Raw genomic sequence first — 18,492 nt, forward strand, 5'->3', positions numbered from 1 at the left:
CCATTTGTGAAATAGTTGGTATTGTCCTTCCAACTGGATCATCTGAAGGACAGCGCTCACAATTATAACAATTATAAGCATGACAGTTATAGTGGGGGCCTTATTCTACTCTTAACCGTGCTGGTGCAAATCAGAAGTAAAACCACAAAAGTCAATGAAGTTATATAGACATAAACACAGTATAAAACTGGTGAGAGAATCATAGAAATGTCAGTCTGGAAGGGGCCTCAAGAGGTCATCAAGTCCAAGCTTCCCCACTGAGAGAGCACCAAGTAAACCTAGACAAGAGGTGGGCAAACTTTTTGGCCCGAGGGCCCCATCTGGGTATGGAAATTGTATGGCGGGACATGAATCCTCACCAAATTGGGGTTCGGGAGGGGATGAGGGTGCCTCAGGGGTGCAGGCTCTGGGCAGCGCTTACCTCAAGCAGCTCCTGGAAGCAGCGGCATGTTCCCCATTCCAGCTTCTACACGCAGGTGCGGCCAGGCGGCTCTGCTGCGTGCTGCCCCGTCCGCATGCGCCGCCCCTGCAGCTCCCATTGGTCGTGGTTCCCGACCAATGGGAGCTGCGGGGGTGGCGCTTGGGGCAGGAGGAGCGTGCGGAGCCCCCTGGCTGCCCCTATGTGTAGGAGCCAGAGGGGGGACATGCCACTGCTTCCGGGAGCCACGCAGAGTGGCCCCCGACCCTGCTCCCCAGCTGGAGCACGGGAGCGGGAGCTTGAGGGCCAGATTAAAATGACTGGCGGGCCGAGTCCGGCCCACGGGCCATAGTTTGCCCACCCCTGACCTAGACCATGCCTGACAGATGATTGTCTAACCTGTCCTTAAAAACCTCCAATGATGGGGATTCAACAACATCCCTTGGAAGCCTATTCCAGAACTTAACTACCCTTAGGCCTGGTCTACACTGGGGGGGAGGGTGCGGGGGGGATCAACCTAAGATATGCAACTTCAGCTACGAGAATAGCGTAGCTGAAGTCGACATATCTTAGGTTGACTTTCCTCACGTCCTCACGGTGCGGGGTCGACTGCTGCCGCTCCCCCGTCGACTCCGTTTCCGCTTCTCGCCACGGTGGAGTACAGGAGTCGACGGCAGAGCGATCGGGGATCGCTTTATCGTATCTACACTAGACGTGATAAATCGATCCCCAATAGATCGATCACTACCCGCCGATCCGGCAGGTAGTGTAGACGTACCCGTAGAGGTAGAAAGTTTCTGTTAATATCTAACCTAAATCTCCATTGCTGCAAATTAAGCCAATTAGTTCTTGTCCTACCTTCAGTGGACATGGAGAACAATCAATCACAGTCTTCTTTATAACAGCCCTTAACATATTTGAAGACAGTTATCAGGTCCCCCTCAGTCTTATTTTCTTCACCCTAAACATGCCCAGGGTTTTTTTTAACCTTTCCTCATAGGTCAGGCTTTCTTGAGCTTTTATCATTTTTGTTGCTCTCCTCTAGATTCTGTCCAATTTGTCCACATCTTTCTTAAAGCATGGCACTCCGAACTGAACACAGTACTCCAGCTGAGGCCCCACCAATGCTGAATAGAGCAGGACAATTACCTCCTGCGTCTTACATACGACACTCCGGTTAATAAGCCCATGAATGATATAGCCTTTTTCACAACTGTGCATTGTTGTCTCATATTCAATTTGTGATCCACTATAACCCCCAGATCCTTTTCAGCAATACTACCACCTAGCCAATTATTTCCCATTGTGTATTTGCACATTTGATTTTTCCTTTCTAAGTGAAGCATTTTGCACTTGTCTTTGTTGAATTTCATCTTGTTGATTTCAGACCAATTCTCCAAATTGTCAAGTTCTTTGTGAATTCTAATCCTATCCTCCAAGCGTTTGCTTATAAAATTTGCAGATGACACCAAGCCAGGAGGGATCGCATACTCTCTATTCCATTATCCAAGTCATTAATGAAAACATTTAGTAGTACTGGACCCAAGACAGATTCCCTGCTGGATCCCACTAAATACATCCTCCCAGTTTGCAGTAAACCACTGATAACTACTCTGAGTATGATCTTTCAAGCAGAGAACAGAATTGGGCCCAAAGTGTCCAGGTTGTTTAGCTGAAATAGAAAGTTGTGACCTCTAGTCCAGTAACAGAGTGCTTCCTAACAAATCATGTCAAACCAATCTGATAGCTTTCTTTGATAGGATAACGAGTCTTGTGGATAAGGGAGAAGCTGTGGATGTGGTATACCTAGACTTTAGTAAGGCATTTGATACGGTCTCGCATAATATTCTTATCGATAAACTAGGCAAATACAATTTAGATGGGGCTACTATAAGGTGGGTGCATAACTGGCTGGATAACTGTACTCAGAGAGTTGTTATTAATGATTCCCAATCCTGCTGGAAAGGCATAACGAGTGGGGTTCCGCAGGGGTCTGTTTTGGGACCGGCTCTGTTCAATATCTTCATTAACGACTTAGATATTGGCATAGAAAGTACGTCTATTAAGTTTGCGGATGATACCAAACTGGGAGGGATTGCAACTGCTTTGGAGGACAGGGTCATAATTCAAAATGATCTGGACAAATTGGAGAAATGATCCGAGTTAAACAGGATGAAGTTTAACAAAGACAAATGCAAAGTGCTCCACTTAGGAAGAAAAAAACAGTTTCACACATACAGAATGGGAAGAGACTGTCTAGGAAGGAGTACAGCAGAAAGGGATCTAGGGGTTATAGTGGACCACAAGCTAAATATGAGTCAACAGTGTGATGCTGTTGCAAAAAAAGCAAACATGATTCTGGGATGTATTAACAGGTGTGTTGTGAGCAAGACACGAGAAGTCATTCTTCCGCTCTACTCTGCTCTGGTTAGGCCTCAGCTGGAGTATTGTGTCCAGTTCTGGGCACCGCATTTCAAGAAAGATGTGGAGAAATTGGAAAGGGTCCAGAGAAGAGCAACAAGAATGATTAACGGTCTTGAGAACACGACCTATGAAGGAAGGCTGAAAGAATTGGGTTTGTTTAGTTTGGAAAAGAGAAGACTGAGAGGGGACATGATAGCAGTTTTCAGGTATCTAAAAGGGTGTCATAAGGAGGAGGAAGAAAACTTGTTCACCTTAGCCTCTAAGGATACAACAAGAAACAATGGGCTTAAACTGCAGAAAGGGAGGTCTAGGTTGGACATTAGGAAAAAGTTCCTAACTGTCAGGGTGGTTAAACACTGGAATAAATTGCCTAGGGAGGTTGTGGAATCTCCATCTCTGGAGATGTTTAAGAGTAGGTTAGATAAATGTCTATCAGGGATGGTCTAGACAGTATTTGGTCCTGCCATGCAGGCAGGGGACTGGACTCGATGACCTCTCGAGGTCCCTTCCAGTCCTAGAATCTATGAATCTATGAATATTGATCTATGGTTGGGAATGCCCAGCACTGGGGAGTCAGGAACTGATCCAAAGCCTTTGAAGTCAATAGAAAGACTTTCACAGACTTCAAATGGGCTTTGGATCAGGCTCTCATTTGATCAATGAGTAGCCCATATCTAAGATAGGTCCCTATAACTAAGCAATTAGGGGCAACAAGGTATGAAGGTGCTGTTTAAAGGGTCACTGATTGATTTACAGTAGGTCCAAAACTTAAGTTTTGCAAAACCCAGGGTATAACATTTTAAAACAATAGAAAGGTGTCTAATGTTTTTAAAATTCTAATAATATTTTTGTTTCAAGTTTAACATTCCCCTGCAGTATTTGCAATCTAAATATTGCAGCATGTGCTAACACTGGGAGAGCCACTAAGTGAAACTGATTAGATACTGATTGGAAACAAAGTGAAACTGACTAATATTTTTTTTTTTTTTTTAACACTTCACTCAGGGTGAAGAATGAAAAAAACAGCAGCATTAGCAATGAAAGTGAAGGGACTCTTAAAAAATTCTTTCCATTTTAAGAATCTCAGAGGTCCTATTAACACAGGTGAGGACATTTCTTTTAAAATACCCTGATTCACTGCTATGCTACTCCAGTTTTACAGTGATGTAACTCTACTGAAAACAAATCAATGGAGCTAAACCTGCATAAAATTGGAGCAAATAAATGGTAAATGAGGTCCATTAATTTTAACCTAAGTAGCCCTTAAATATCTCCAGTGATAGGGTAAAACATAAGGCAAAAGGAAAATTTGTCAATCATTTTAGGGCCAGGGCATGTCAAAACAGCATTACCAGAACCTGGTGTTTATTGATGATCTTAAAATGTGGTTAAAATCAGAAAAAGTAGGCCAAAATCTGCTCTCAATCCCTGAAGCTGCTCCAGCTTTAGAATACCGTCAGTTACACATTCATTCCAGATTTACACCAGGATAAATTTAGGGACTAATCCAAAGCCACTAAATTATTGGAAAGCCTCCCGATGACTTCAAAGGGCTTTGGATCAAGCCCTCAGAGCAGAATTTAATGCGGTGACACTGCAAGGTTCCATATTTCTTCTCCCTTAATGACTCTTCTAGAGTAAATTTGCTCAGCTAGACATCAAAACACTAGTCTTTGCCAATCATGCAAACTCAGCCTCTTCTCTTAAAACCAAGCTGTGTTCTTTCCACTTTACCCCTCATCACCAACAAATTCTGAAATCAGCAGTTAGGTAGTAGTTTTTGATGAGACGTGACAGAATAGAAAGCATCTCTTCTGTTACCTTCCTAGGGTGGCTCTGAAGCGCTAGTGAAACACTGACTGTGTCCGTAAACTAAACATGTATTACCAAGAAGAAACATCAACAAACTATAAAGTGTGCAACATGGTGTCATTTTTATAGCTATTTTTCAGCCCATAACAATGCTATGAAGGTGAACTGAAAAGCTTTTATAAATGAATTATAATGATAAAAACCCACCAACAACTCAGACTGCCCAAGTTGTTAACAGCTAAATTCATGCAGAACTGATGAGGGAAATCAATGGCTCTTGCATATAAATAACCAGAAGCAGAATTTGGCCATAAACCAGTAACAGACTATGAATTTTCAGAACACAGGAATTGCCATACCAGATCAGACCAGTGATCCATCTATCACATTATCTTGCCTCTCACAGTGGCCAATGCTAGATGCTTCAGAGGAAGGTATAAGAACCCCCCAGTAAATAATTATGAGTAACATGCTGATAAGGGAGGTTTTTCCCTAAATCCTATCAGTAAGTGGTTAGTTTTATCCTGAAGCTTGAGTATTCATTGCCCTATATTTCTGTTTTCGTCCTGTCTCACATAACTTGATTTTTGATTATCTATAAAAATGACTAAACCCTTTATTTCATTATTATTATTATTATTACACTAAATTCTTATAGTCAGTAATGTATTGTGGCAGTAAGTTCCATAGGTTCATTATACATTGTGGGGGTAGGGATGGGGGGGAGCATTTTCCTTTATCAGTTTTTCATTTGTTGCCTTTCAAATTTCACAAATGTTCCTTGTTCTTCTATTGTGAGTGAGGGTAAACAGGAGCAGCTGTTTTATCTTCTCTATGACATTCATGTTTTTATATATGCCTATCATCTCTTCACTTATTTGTCTCTTTTCTGTGGGCCAAATCTTGTCACCTTTACTCACACTGAGTAGCACATCAGTCTGCAAGTAATGCCACTGAAGTCAACATGACCACTTATGGAACAAGGTACTAGTCCGTGAGCACCCCTCCAGCCTAACCAGGCCTCATGGGGAGGGGGCGTCGTAGGGAGGGGCAATCCAGCTCTACATCACCATCCCTCAAAATTCCCAACATAGGGGGAATGGCTGGAGCACCTCTGTGCTCCACCAAGCCCCCACTGGCTTAACTGTCCCCTGTGGACCATTACCAGTCAGTGTAACTGAGAGCAACCCCGAGGTTGCTGTGTGTCATATTATTACATCCTTCCCATGCCAATGTTGGTGCACAGGGCAGAAACTAGCTTCTTCCAACCCTCTCAGCCATTAGCTGTTGCTTCCATCTGCTCTGTGGTGTTGAGATTACGGTTCTGCCATCCCTGCTAAGGCTTCTTCTTAATGTTTCTATTGAGTGCCCTTGTTTCCTCATACCACTTGGTTTCCACTTGCTCTCAGCTTCCCGTGGGAGTCTGTGTTGGCATGTGGGATACCTGCACCAATATGTCCAGCGCTTTCTTCTGATTCTGGTGGAAACACGCTGCTGGTTACATCTCTTCACTGGTGATAAACTCTCTCCATCCAATACCCAGAAGCCAGGGGGCTGGCTTCCTCCTTTCCCCAGGAATGCTCAACCACTGCTCAACCCCAGGCTGTAACCCCACTCCACATGCCTTGAGTTTAGTGAAAGCTGTGGAGGCCTTTCCTATCCTTGATTTCACTTCTTTCTTGAGATCTCTGTTGTGCTTGGGGCCAAGTTGGTCCTAAGATCAGGGAAGCGCAAAGGTGACAAAGGCATTTTTTGCCCTTCCCTTCAGGTTCTCTGTTGGACAGAGTTTGGTTAAACCCATGGGTCAGGGCCATGTTTTATTACTGGATTAGGAGCTTACATTTACATTTAATTTGTTTTTAAAGCTTTTCAGATCATCTTTAAGCACTGTTTAAAGAGAGGCGAGAGAATATATATATATATATATATATATATATATATATATATATACACACACACACACACACACACACGTGTGCTCGCATGCATGTACACAGGAACACAGGAGAAAACCGATTATTGATTTGCAAGACAAAAGCCACAGCGACACCATCACGTTTCATTTCTGTAATTTGGAGTTTTCAGTGAAGAATCCGATTTCATCATTCAGTTCTGTGAATCACAGAAATAAGAGCTGAAAAAGGCCTGCATTTCATCAAATCCATCTCTCTGCCAGTGCAAGATTCTTCCCTACAGAGTATACTCCTTTCCCTTTGCCAGCTCAATTTTAAATGAATCAAGCAACTGGACTTTCACTACTCTCCTTAAGACACTGTTTCACAATCAAACAGACGCTGTTGTTAGGAAATCTTTCCTGGCGTGTGCAGAGGTAACTTACTGCAGCCATGGAGTTGATGCGGTCAATATAGTAATCCGGCCAGCTGGTAGCAAGCTTATTAGGGTCTTCTTGTTCCTGAAACAGAAAATTAAACAAAGTTACATGAGCAGGCTTAAAGGATAAATAGTTTTCATTTGGTTGAAATCATCTGGAATTCTTGACCATCTTACTTCCTACCCATTTCCTTATAACACACACATCTTTATGGATTTTATTACAAACCTCTTTGAAGGTATAGTGCTAAAGGTATCCTTGTGATGGCAGAGAAGGAAAGATCATCCTTCAAATAGGATTACTGAAAACAGCATTACAGAACTGACTGAGACAAGGTTGTCCTTCGGTGGCCAAATGACAATACTCCCCTCCTCACAGTATGCTGACAATGCTTGCACTCAAAGGACAGAGCCTTCAGGGATAACTCAGTTACATTTTCAAGTCTTACATTTAACAGATTTTAGAAAATATTTTGCATTATTTCTGCTAATTGGATGGGCGAGATTCACCAACTACAGAGAAAAATGCCAAGTCAAAAAGTCTGGAAATAGGCCAAATGACTGCTTCTTAGGAAGTTAAGCACAACCTCAAAGCATCCAGATGAACAAAACTGGAATCTGTGAATTACAGTGAAAGCTGCATCAAAGACCACCTCCGAGCGCAGTGTTAATAATTTTAAAGTATCTCCATACATTTTGCAATTAAACTCACCTTTCAGTTAAAGGCCTACCTCTGCTGGGCAACCACATTTTACTGGTTCTTTGGGTGGTCACTTGAGAGGTTTCACTGCATCAGATTTTATTTTACTTTACTTTGTGAAGAGGCTAGGCAGATAGACTAGAAACCAGTAAGAAAATAACTATTGGTTTCTGGAGCCCTAATCTCCTACCACAAGATGTAAGTAGCTTACATTAAAATCAATTGAAGTTCTATCTTGTGGTTGAAGAACTGTGTCCCTTGGAGTTATACTAAAGATGGATGAACAGAGATTATCTTTCTGTCTGTCTCACTAATCTTCCTGACATTCTATTGTCCTGTATGTATAAACAATTATTCATATCAACAGACTTAGCTTGTAAAAGTTATACAGATGAACATCAAATAGCCAGATCTTTATCAGATCGCATCAACTCTTTTAGTGCTGCTACATATTTATGTTGTTTGGAGAGAAGAAATATTTCTACACGTCCCCAAACTGGCCTGCCTTCAAAAGAACCTTAATACTTGTCAAGCTCCTTTCAGGTTAAAATTAAATAATAGCATACACTGTAACAAATCCATGGAAAATGTCAGGCTTCAAATTTGGAATTCACAGCAACAGCAGGGGTAAAACTCAGATCTTCCTGCTCCAAGACCACAGGCTTCTATCACTTGAACTAAAGGAGAACCTCAATTAGCTGTTAGCAGTATACAGCCAATGACATAATAGAACAGTTCTGCTTCTAGCCAGTAGAGGGCAGTGGTACATATACCTACCAAGCCAGTTCATTACAATACCTACCTCTAGCTATACATAAAGCCTGAGAGGCTGTCAAAATGGCAAGAGGCATCAAATGCATTGCCTAGTTCCACAATTTATCACATATATACCACCTCCCCATCAGTGGGGTGTGTGGAAATTCATGCCACACATGCACACTTTTCCAGTGCATGTTGGAAAGCCTTTGTTTTCCTTCTCTCCCTTTCCCTGATGAAAGCAGTAGGCTGATAGAGCTAAATCCTTGCTTACCAACAGATCCGGAGCTATATGGCTCCCCATAAGTAATCAGCTAGATTTCTACACCTCATTTCATTGCAGACTGCCTTTTAACACCTACTCTCTACTAGATGCTGACAACTGTTTTGCACACAGCAGGCCTTAACCTCCTATCCAAGAGTCAAAATATGACCTTGCTGAAGGAAAAAACAATACAAAAACATGCAGTTGATAAATACAGCATTATTTTTAGAAAATAATCTTATCATGACCTGAGTAGCACAGGGGAGAAAGAGAGCTAATCTAGTGCTAGTTAAATAAAGGCCATTCCACTGGGCATCATGACATATACAGCAACCTATTTGTAAAGGGACATCAGGCCAAGACACCAATCTGCAGTGCAAGGTGCCTTGATCGGTCTTCCTGGAAGTTTCCTGTGTAAAGGAGTCTGAAAGAGCGAGTGACCTGTGCTACAGTTGTTTCCTAAATAAATGGGACAGTAAGTCTGTGAGAACAATATACACAGCATCTCCTTTGCCTATTCATTGAACCCCAGGCTAAGGAAGAGGAAACAAATTCAGATAAAGTGACAACCATTCTCCAAATCTCAAAGAATCCGAGTAAAAAAAATCTAAGATTCTTAAAAAAGCAGAAGTGTTAGAATACCGTGAGAAATCCTGCTCTTACTAGATTTCCAGCCCAAACAATAGGCTAAAAGGGTTTAAGATAGGAAAAGCATCCAAATACTTGAATAATTTCCTATCTGAACCCCTGAAGCTTTGGGGGTTTGACCAGTTGTATTAAAAGATCAAGAACTCTGACCTTCCTAAGGTAGGATTCTGTATTTTTGGTTGGCTGAGCAGATGAAGGTGTAGTCATTTTACTCTGTGATTTACTGTTTCCCTCCCACTACTTTCTACCCTTCTATATCCAGCATACATTGTGGTCCTAACCCTGAGATCAAAGCTTAATGCCTCTTCTAAGACCATCCTGCTGCTTTTGAGCAAGGGCTGGGTGAGAACTGGTTTGGATGAAATAAACATTGATCTGAGGTTCAAAAAAAGTTTGGTTACATTTGTGTGTGTGAGAGAGATTGCATTTTCTGGTTCTGGTTTTGACCAAAAACCAAAGGTCCAAAATCCCATAAGGAAAGCTGTTCTGTTTATGGGCCTAATCTTAAGAGGAATTCCTCAGTCCTTATTCAGACAAAATTTTCATTGAAATCAATGACTGTTTTGCTTGGAAAAGGTCAAAATCTAGCCCTCTATTTCTGAAGTAGCTGAAAGCCAGTTCTTGCAAAAACTACTTTTGCAAACTCAAGAGGTCTGGATAAGCATGCGGATGTTTATCTGAACTCCCAAAACATTGGTTGGTCCATCACTAATTTTAGCCAGCCACCTGGAGAACATTTTCAAAGCATCAGTTTCTGACGTGAGATACCCAAGATCACACAGATTTACATCAGCCTCAGGAGCAGTACCATGATATATTACAATTGGAGACACTGGGGAAGATGGTTCATTGCCCAGGTGATGCAAAAGTTCTCCGCAGTATGAAATCACAGCACCACACTTCTTCTCAGACAGCAGAATCTAAAATACTTTGGATTTCTTAAAGACCATCGAGATTCTGATCCTCAAATAAAACATTTCAAATTGCCTCTCAGCAACTTGCACTGATGTTGATGACAAAATCCTCTTCTTCCTCCAGAACATGCAGAAGGAAAAAAGTAGGGCCTGATACCCAAAGCCACATAGGCGTCAATAACTGGAAACAATTACCCAGCTGTCTGAAGCAAAATGTCAGCCAAAGGAATCTATTAAAGCAAAGCCACCTTTTAGCTCCTTGAGTAGTGTAAATATTACATTAAAAAATAGACGTCAGTCAGTGGGCTTCAGAAGCAACCATGTCATTCTTCACCAGAGCAACTGCTATGTAACTACTGTGAAAACACAGCCCTGATATCATACAAGCCTGTAATAAAGTCAAGGTATTATATAGGCATTGAAGCTAATTTGGACTGAGTCCATCCCCATGGCGGAAACTGGGACTTTTGAGTTGAACAACTTCATCTAACATAAGATTTAATGGAATATTTCAAATACTTGGAATATTTGAACCAACTGCAAAAATAAAACTAAACAAAATATTCTAGCCACAGTTCATTTGATCCTGCAGGCCTTTTACAGAGTTCTTGGGGAATCAATGCACTATACAGTCTTCATGGACACATTCTCTTCAATGGCACAAAGACATTTGTTGGCATCAACTCCTAGTGTGAAAGACATGCGCAATAGAAAAAACCCACCATGCCTGTAAGTACATCATTCCCCTCTGCTGGTGGTCCTTTGTAGAGAAGCACTCAAACACTAAGGTGATGGGTGCCGTATAAATGGGTAAGAGATTGAATAGGCCCTGAAGATTAAATGCCTAGGTTATCTGACAAATGTCTTTCAGGAGAGGGTTGAGTCATTTGGGAGAAGACTTAACAGCAGCTGCCAGCACTGTATCTTTTTTGCGGTTAAGCACTCGACTTCAGCATCCGGAGCTGTCGATCTGAAATTATACACTAAACACCAAATATACTCACAACAAAACATAGTATTTCTCCAGAGTATCTCCTTAGTATCCAAGCACTTCCCAGACATGAATGGATTTATCCTCACGCTACCCTTAGGAGGTAGGAGTGATTTACCCCAATTTTACAAATGGGTAGAGAGGGACAAGAAGAAAAGTTGACGTGACAATCCAAACTCACCCAGGAAGTCAGTGGCACAGCTGGGAATAGAATTCTGATCACTTGATTCCCAGGCCATTGCCCTTACAAGACTATCTTTCCTCTCCTATTACACTGACCTGATTTTCAGAGGTTCTGGAAACTCTCAGCTCCTTGGGAACTGCAGATGCTCAGCATCTCAGCAAATCAGGCCATGTGCACACTGGACCATGTCACCATTTAACCACACTTCAGGTGTAAATATCCTGTACTGATGAGTCATGCTGTCTTACGACACAGACTAAGGTACTGTTTGCCACTTACACAGCTGTCCAAAACACTTAAGCACACTTCCTGATAAGTGGAAGTAACAGACTACCTTTATCTGCTGAACTCCTTCCCCCAGTCCATTTGGTTGATAAGCATTATTTAAAGCAGCAGCAGGACAGGCAACTTACATAATGCCATCGAGTTTGGGTTTAAAATCTTTTTCACAAGTCCCTTATTCTGTGTAGTGAATTCTGGTTGACCTCAGTAGAAACAGCATACAAAACAGATGGAAGAGAAGAAATCCAAATGGGCAAACACATGAGATAAACTTTTCATTCCTATTTACTTATTGTAATCTGCAAGTAAGAGCAAACTGGTGCTTGGAATCAGTGTAAATCTGGAAAAACAGAATTGAAATCAATAAGGATATTTGAATTTACACTTAGGTAGCTGAGAACAGAATTTGACAAAACACAGCTTCCGGTTAGTGCATTTCCCCTGCAACAGCTGATGGCATCATTCCATCCCAGACAGGAGGAAGCCGGATTCCTGTACTCAGCACTAGCTGTCAACAGTGTCATCACTTAATGGCAGAAAAAGTCACAGAACCCTGAACTCAGGTGATTAAAAAATGACTAGTTTTTGTTTAAAAAAGTGTAATTAAGGGTTTGCCATGTTGGTTACGCCTCTATGGTGGCTTTTTCAAAAGCACCTAAAGGAAGTCAGGCTCACAACTCCAAATGAAAGTCAGTGAAAGCTCAACTCCCACGAGATGTTTTTGAAAGGCTCATCTTAAAAGTACAATGAATACTTTGCACTCCTGTAATGCCTTCCCCCAACCATATCCCAGTGCTTTTCACAAGTTAATGAATTAAGCTTCACTGCAGCCTTCTCAGCTAGGTGAGTTTAGGTGGGCAAAATGAGGCAGAGAGATTAAGTGATTCCTTTCAATCACACAGGAAATCTGTAACAGAGCCAGGAATAGAACCCACATCGGACTCCAACATCCTGTGTTTTTATCCAATAGACCATGTCAGACTCCAACATCCTGTGTTTTTACCCAGTAGACCATTTTCCTTTTTAATGTAACTGATTTTCTGAAAGTTCAAGCCTTTGCAGTTCACCTTTAGAAAAATCTTTGAATCCCAAATGAAATTCTTCCTTGAGCATTAAAAAGTCTGCTAGCTGTTTCTCAGTTCTATATCAGTAATAGAGCCTGCCCCAATGGAGCACTTTGGTTAACAAATACAAAATGTGTCCGATCTCCCATGAGACAAAATATGAATTCGTAACAGCAGCTGAAACAAATCCAGGATTCTTCAGACAGTTTATGCATCCGAAAAGCCAACCAGGTCCCAGGAGATAGTAATTTTGAAACAGGACAGACCACAGGACTGAGCCATTCACTAGACAGATGTGGTTACTGCACTATTTCCTCGACTGCATCACTAGCACTGACACGAGTATTCTCAAGGTGTTGTGGATGGTGCCATACCCAAGCCATCTAAGCACAATTCATCCAGAGCAAGAGAGACAAATATTTCTTCTGGCCCTGGATTCAGGCTATATGCAGATAATAATCTTTGTGCTCCAAAAGCAGTCTATTTTATCATGAGATACAAAAGAGAATATCCATTCATTAGCTGCTATACGTGCTAGAACAATGTTGAAATGTTCCAGTTCCATCTAGTAAAAAGTGGTGCGTACGCACACTACCCAGTTCACTGCAATATGAAATCGGGACATATTTACCCAATCAGATCATTGTTTCATCTAGCCTGGTACCTCTCCTCCAGCCAGGCAGTATCAAGCCAGGCTGGTCCAATTGGCTGAGTCTGCTGTCTCTGACTGTGGCTGCTAACTGATGTTTCAAGGACAGACTACTGCAAAGCTTACCATGCCATTATTATGATTTATATTACAGCAGCGCCTCATTGTCTAAGGTTGCCAACTTTCTAATCGCACAAAACTGAACACCTTAGCCCCACCCCTTCCCTGAGATCCCGCCCACTTCACTCCCTCTTCCTCGGGGCTCTGCCCCCCACTCACTACATTCCCCCTCCCTCAGTGGCTTGCTCTACCCACCTTCACTCACTTTCACTGTTCTAGGGGAGGGGGTTGGGGTTCGGGAGGGGGTGATGGCTCCAACTGGGGGTGCAGGCTCTGGGGTGGGACCAGAAATGAGGGGTTCAGGGTGCGGGGGGGCTCTGGGCTGGGGCAGAGAGAGTTGGGATATGGGAGAGGGCTCCGGGCTCTGGGGTTGGGCTGGGGATGAGGATGAGGTGTTTGGGGTGCAGAAGAGGGCTCCAGGCTGGGGGATGGGGCCGAGGGATTCGGAGTGTGGGAAGGGGCTGCGGGTTGAGGCAGGAGGTTGGGGTGCAAGAGGGGGTATGGGCTCTGGAGTGGGGCCAGGGATCAGGGGTTTGGGGTGCAGGAGGGGGGTCCGGGTTGGGGGGGCACAGGGCTGGGATTTGAGGCACGGGCTTACCTCAGGCGGCTCCCAGTCAGTGGCGCAATGGGGCTAAGGCAGGCTCCTTGCCTCTTCTGGCACCGCACTGCACCCCAGAAGCGGCCAGCAGGTCCCTCCAGCTCCTAGGCGGGCCAGGAGCTGGACACCTGGCAACCCTTTCATGGTCCCCACTGAGAGTGAAGCTGTATTGTGCTGGGCACTGCACACAAACATAGGCGGAGACAGTCCCTACCCCAAAGGGCTCACAATCTAATTAGACAAGACAGACAAAGGGTGGGAAAGGGAGGAATAAAAAGGACAAAGGTGAAGTGACTTACCCAAGGACACACAGATCAATGGCAAAGACAGGACAAGAACCCAAGTCTTAAGTCCTGGGTCCAGTGGATCCCTGGATCAATCCTGAATTACAATCAGCGACAGAAGGAAGAACAAGCATTCAGCTCCGCAAGGAACTTCCCTCTTGGGAACCTTCCCACAGTGCCAGGAGAAACATGCATGTCATCCAATCCCACGAGTCTCCAGAGATTGAAAGGATTAGAGATTGTGTTCAGTCATTTCCCAGAAGATGGTTTTCCCCACAATACCCTGGAAATTCACACATTAAACTGAATCCACATTATTTTTTCCAACATCCTACCCACCACATTTTCCACTATGTCTGATCCGGAGGTTGAGAGGGTTAGATATTTTTCACATTATATACCCACAATGGGCCTGATTCGGATCTCACCTAGCACTGGTGTAACTGCATTGACTTCAGATGAATTAGTCCTCATCAACATCTGTACAAGTGAGAGGAGAGTTGGGCCTGGGGGTGTTCTGGTCAGGGCCAGCTCCAGCGTTTTTGCCGCCCCAAGCGGTGGGGGGGGAAATAAAAATAAATAAAATTTTAAAAAAAGCCGCAATTGGTGGCTCTACCGCCACTGCTTCATTCTTTAGTGGCAAGTCCTTCCCTCCGAGAGGGACCCGCCGCCGAATTGCAGCCGAAGACCCTTTCTGTTGGCCACCTCAAGCACCTGCTTGCTGCGCTGGTGCCTGGAGCCGGCCCTGGTTCTGGTCACCTCACAGGTAAAACCCACTAAACAACAAAATCTTTCCCCTCCTGCATCAGCAATGGGCTGGAATTCCAGACCTGTAGGGCAAGAACCCTTTGGGCACGTTCTGTGTCTTCAGGTTACACAGTGTTTATTTAAATTGGGTCTAAAAAAAATAAACAAACTGTCTAATGATAGCATTTAAAACAAGTTTAAGCTTTACAATAACTGTATCTGGCACAGACCTTTCTATAGTTTGTTCCTGGATAAAATCCTATCTAGGAGAATTTTAAATTCTAGCAAGGCTGCACAGTACATTTTTAGTTTTGAAAACTCCCTCACGTACCATTCTCCTTCCTTTCCTGTTGGCGCTTTATCATCACTATCATTGGCACAGACAGATGTGAACTTGTTGGCAATGCTGACAGCATCAGCTACCTCTTATTTTTAGAGAGAGCGCAAATATGCTTGTCCAAATATAGAGCCCCTGCTGTCTGATGAGGACATTGCCAGCATGAGCCACTGATTTATAGGTGCAGTGTAAGGACAAGAGGACATCTTCTCCCTGAGTTCATCAGTCTGATCAAATACACAGCTGGAGCTGGGACTTGAGAAATGTACCCAATTCTTCCAACCCCAAAGGGAAAGCTTACTCTCATAGTTACACCAGTAACTCAAGCCATGCCCCCACTGTGAGCCAGGTCCCTTTCTACGTGGTCTCCTGTTGGTTAGATTCCCTCAACTACTGGGGCCCAACGGCCTCAGTTTCCTACTGGCTGAACTCTGGGTTGCCACTGAATTGAATACCACCACATAAATGAATTCATGGTGGGCAGCCACCTACCCCCAAATAAAACAATTAATGCTGCCCATTTCCCCCCAAAACCCAATAAAAAATAATGCTAAGCAGTTCAATTCCCCCCTCCCCTCACATTCAATCAATTTATTATGAGGGAGGGGCAATATAAATTGATACTCGGTAGCCCCCTCCATAAGTCAATTTATGCTGATTCCACGCACAGGCGCGTGTCAGGAGTCCTCTTCCATGGTAGCAGGGGCATGGGGGATTGAGTTTTCCCTCCTCCTGGACCAAACCCCAACCCACTCAAAACCAGGGAGCAGTGGGCTGAGGAGCAGGGAGGCCCCAGCCAGCCTGGAGACCAGGGGTAGCAGCCTCCCTGCCTGCCATCCTAGCAGAGTTTTCTCTGCCAGGTGGCGGATGTTGCCACCACCCCAGACAAACCTTCTGTGGGGATAGCAGCACCTCACCGCCCCCCCACCTACACCTTCCCAATTGTCAACACCACCGCCAGTCCCTGCAACATCTAGCTGTTGCTTGGGAGTCTCTGCTCCAGTATTGACCCTGCTTAGCTTGTGACAACTGACAGGGTCTTGGGCCAAAGCGGTGTGCCTACAGGTCAGGAATTTGCTCCTCGAGTGGACTGCCTGCAACTCATCTTGTTCCTTTCAGCAGCGCCCTTTTCAATGGTGTGCCTAAACAGTTGGTATTTATGTCATTTTGGCCGAGAGAGAATTTCCTTTTTCAATTCCTTCTCCTCTTTCTTGGCATCCTTTCGGCAGCTCAGAGCAAAGCCAAAGCCAGCATAACTGAACCTCCCAGCTGCCACATGCTTGCTCTTGAAGTTTCTCTTTCTGTGCTGATTTGTTTATTTCTAGTGAACAACCTCTTATTTTCTTTTCCAAACTAAAAAAAAAATTCCCCCAACTAAAAGAAAAAATATCCCTCCAAGATCTATGGCAATTACTCTGCCTGCTGGGCTGGTGATGGAAATCAGACTTCACTTCTCAAAAGGCAACACAAACTATTCCCTGTGGGAATACATATACACAGACCTGGCTAATGAAATGTTCTGACAGGCCCTTCCTAGCTATCTTGCCCCTCACAAAAATGCTGCTTTACAAAGACTTCCCATCCCCCTCTTCAACATGCTTCTCCCCTGGTCCCACTCTAGGCCATCTGGTCACAAGGAGAGCTGATGGAGTTTTGATGGTGATGATGGACTGGTCCATTCTGTCTCCCTTTCATGGGTGCCACCACGTACCAAATGAAATGCTGACTATACTATAGTCAGAGCTTTTGCAGTATGAAAGATGGGCTTGAGGTTAAGGCACTAAACTGGTACTCATGAGGATCTGGTTTCAATTCCTGGTTCTACCACAGACTTCTTGTCTGATCTTGGGGAAGTTACTTAATTCCTCTCTGCATCTGTTCCCCTTCTGTGAACCATAATACTTGCTTTCTCCCAGCCAGCATGTGTCTTGCCCATTTAGTTTGTTCACTCTTTGGGACAAGAGCTTTCTTTTACTATACGAGAGCTCAGCGCCCAACACAATGAGGCCCTCCATCTTGGTTTGGGCTTCTATATTCTACTGTCTATAAGCTTAATAAAAATAATAATGAAAAATCACAAGAGAACCTTCCAAAAGCAGGAAGCTGAGAAAGACTCCAGTTTGGTTTCTTTTTCTTACAGGCAGTAGTTTCTGAAAATATTATTTAATTTGCTTGTTTCAGAATCCACTGCCTCTTATTTTAAATCGTAATTGGATTTTTTTAAATGTATGCACTAGTTCAAATACAGCTAATGGACTTGAAGCAGGAATTAATACAGGGAAGCCCTATGCCTGTGTTATGCATAGGGCCCTACCAAATTCATGGTCCATTCTGGTCAATTTCATGGTCATAGGATTTTAAAAATCATAAATTTCATGAGTTCATCGATTTAAATCTGAAATTTCAGTGTTGTAATTGTAGGAGTCCTGACCCAAAAAGGAGTTGGTGGTGGTGGTGGTGGGGGTTTTGCAAGGTTATTGTAGGGGGGTTGCGATACTGCTACCCTTACTTCTGCACTGCTGCTGGCAGCGGCACTGCCTTCAGAGCTGGGCAGCTGGAGGGCAGCGGCTGCTGTCTGGGAGCTCAGCTCTGAAGACAGAGCCACCACCAGCAGCAGTGCAGAAGTAAGGATGGCATAATAAGGTATTGCCACCCTTACTTCTGCGCTGCTGCTGGTGGGGCACTGCCTTCAGAGCCGGGAGCCTGCCCAACAGCCGCCGCTCTCTGGCCACCCAGCTCTGAAGGCAGCGCAGAAGGGTGGCAATACCGCAACCCTCCTAAAATAACCTTGTGATCCCCTTGGGTCAGGACCCCCAATTTGAGAAACGCTGGTCTCCCTCATGAAATCTGTATAGTATGGGGTAAAAATCACACAAAAGACCAGATTTCATGGTGGGAGACCAGATTTCATGGTCCGTGACATGTTTTTCCATTGCCATGAATTTGGTAGGGCCTTAGTTATGCAAGA

General features: G+C 43.8%; 1 protein-coding gene across 1 annotated transcript in view; it reads right to left on the reverse strand.

Annotated features, from left to right (window-relative positions):
- Nucleotides 1-18,492, reverse strand: part of DAAM2 (dishevelled associated activator of morphogenesis 2) — a 214,619-nt gene that overhangs the window by 82,073 nt on the left and 114,054 nt on the right. The window contains exon 4 of the mRNA XM_029911034.1: nt 6,993-7,067. Coding sequence (XP_029766894.1) covers nt 6,993-7,067 — 75 coding nt within the window. The remainder of the gene's footprint in view (nt 1-6,992; nt 7,068-18,492) is intronic.

Source organism: Terrapene carolina, unplaced genomic scaffold (genome assembly GCF_002925995.2).
Source record: "Terrapene carolina triunguis isolate 2854851 unplaced genomic scaffold, T_m_triunguis-2.0 Scaffold85, whole genome shotgun sequence".
In the NCBI taxonomy this organism is placed as follows: Eukaryota; Metazoa; Chordata; order Testudines; family Emydidae; genus Terrapene; species Terrapene triunguis.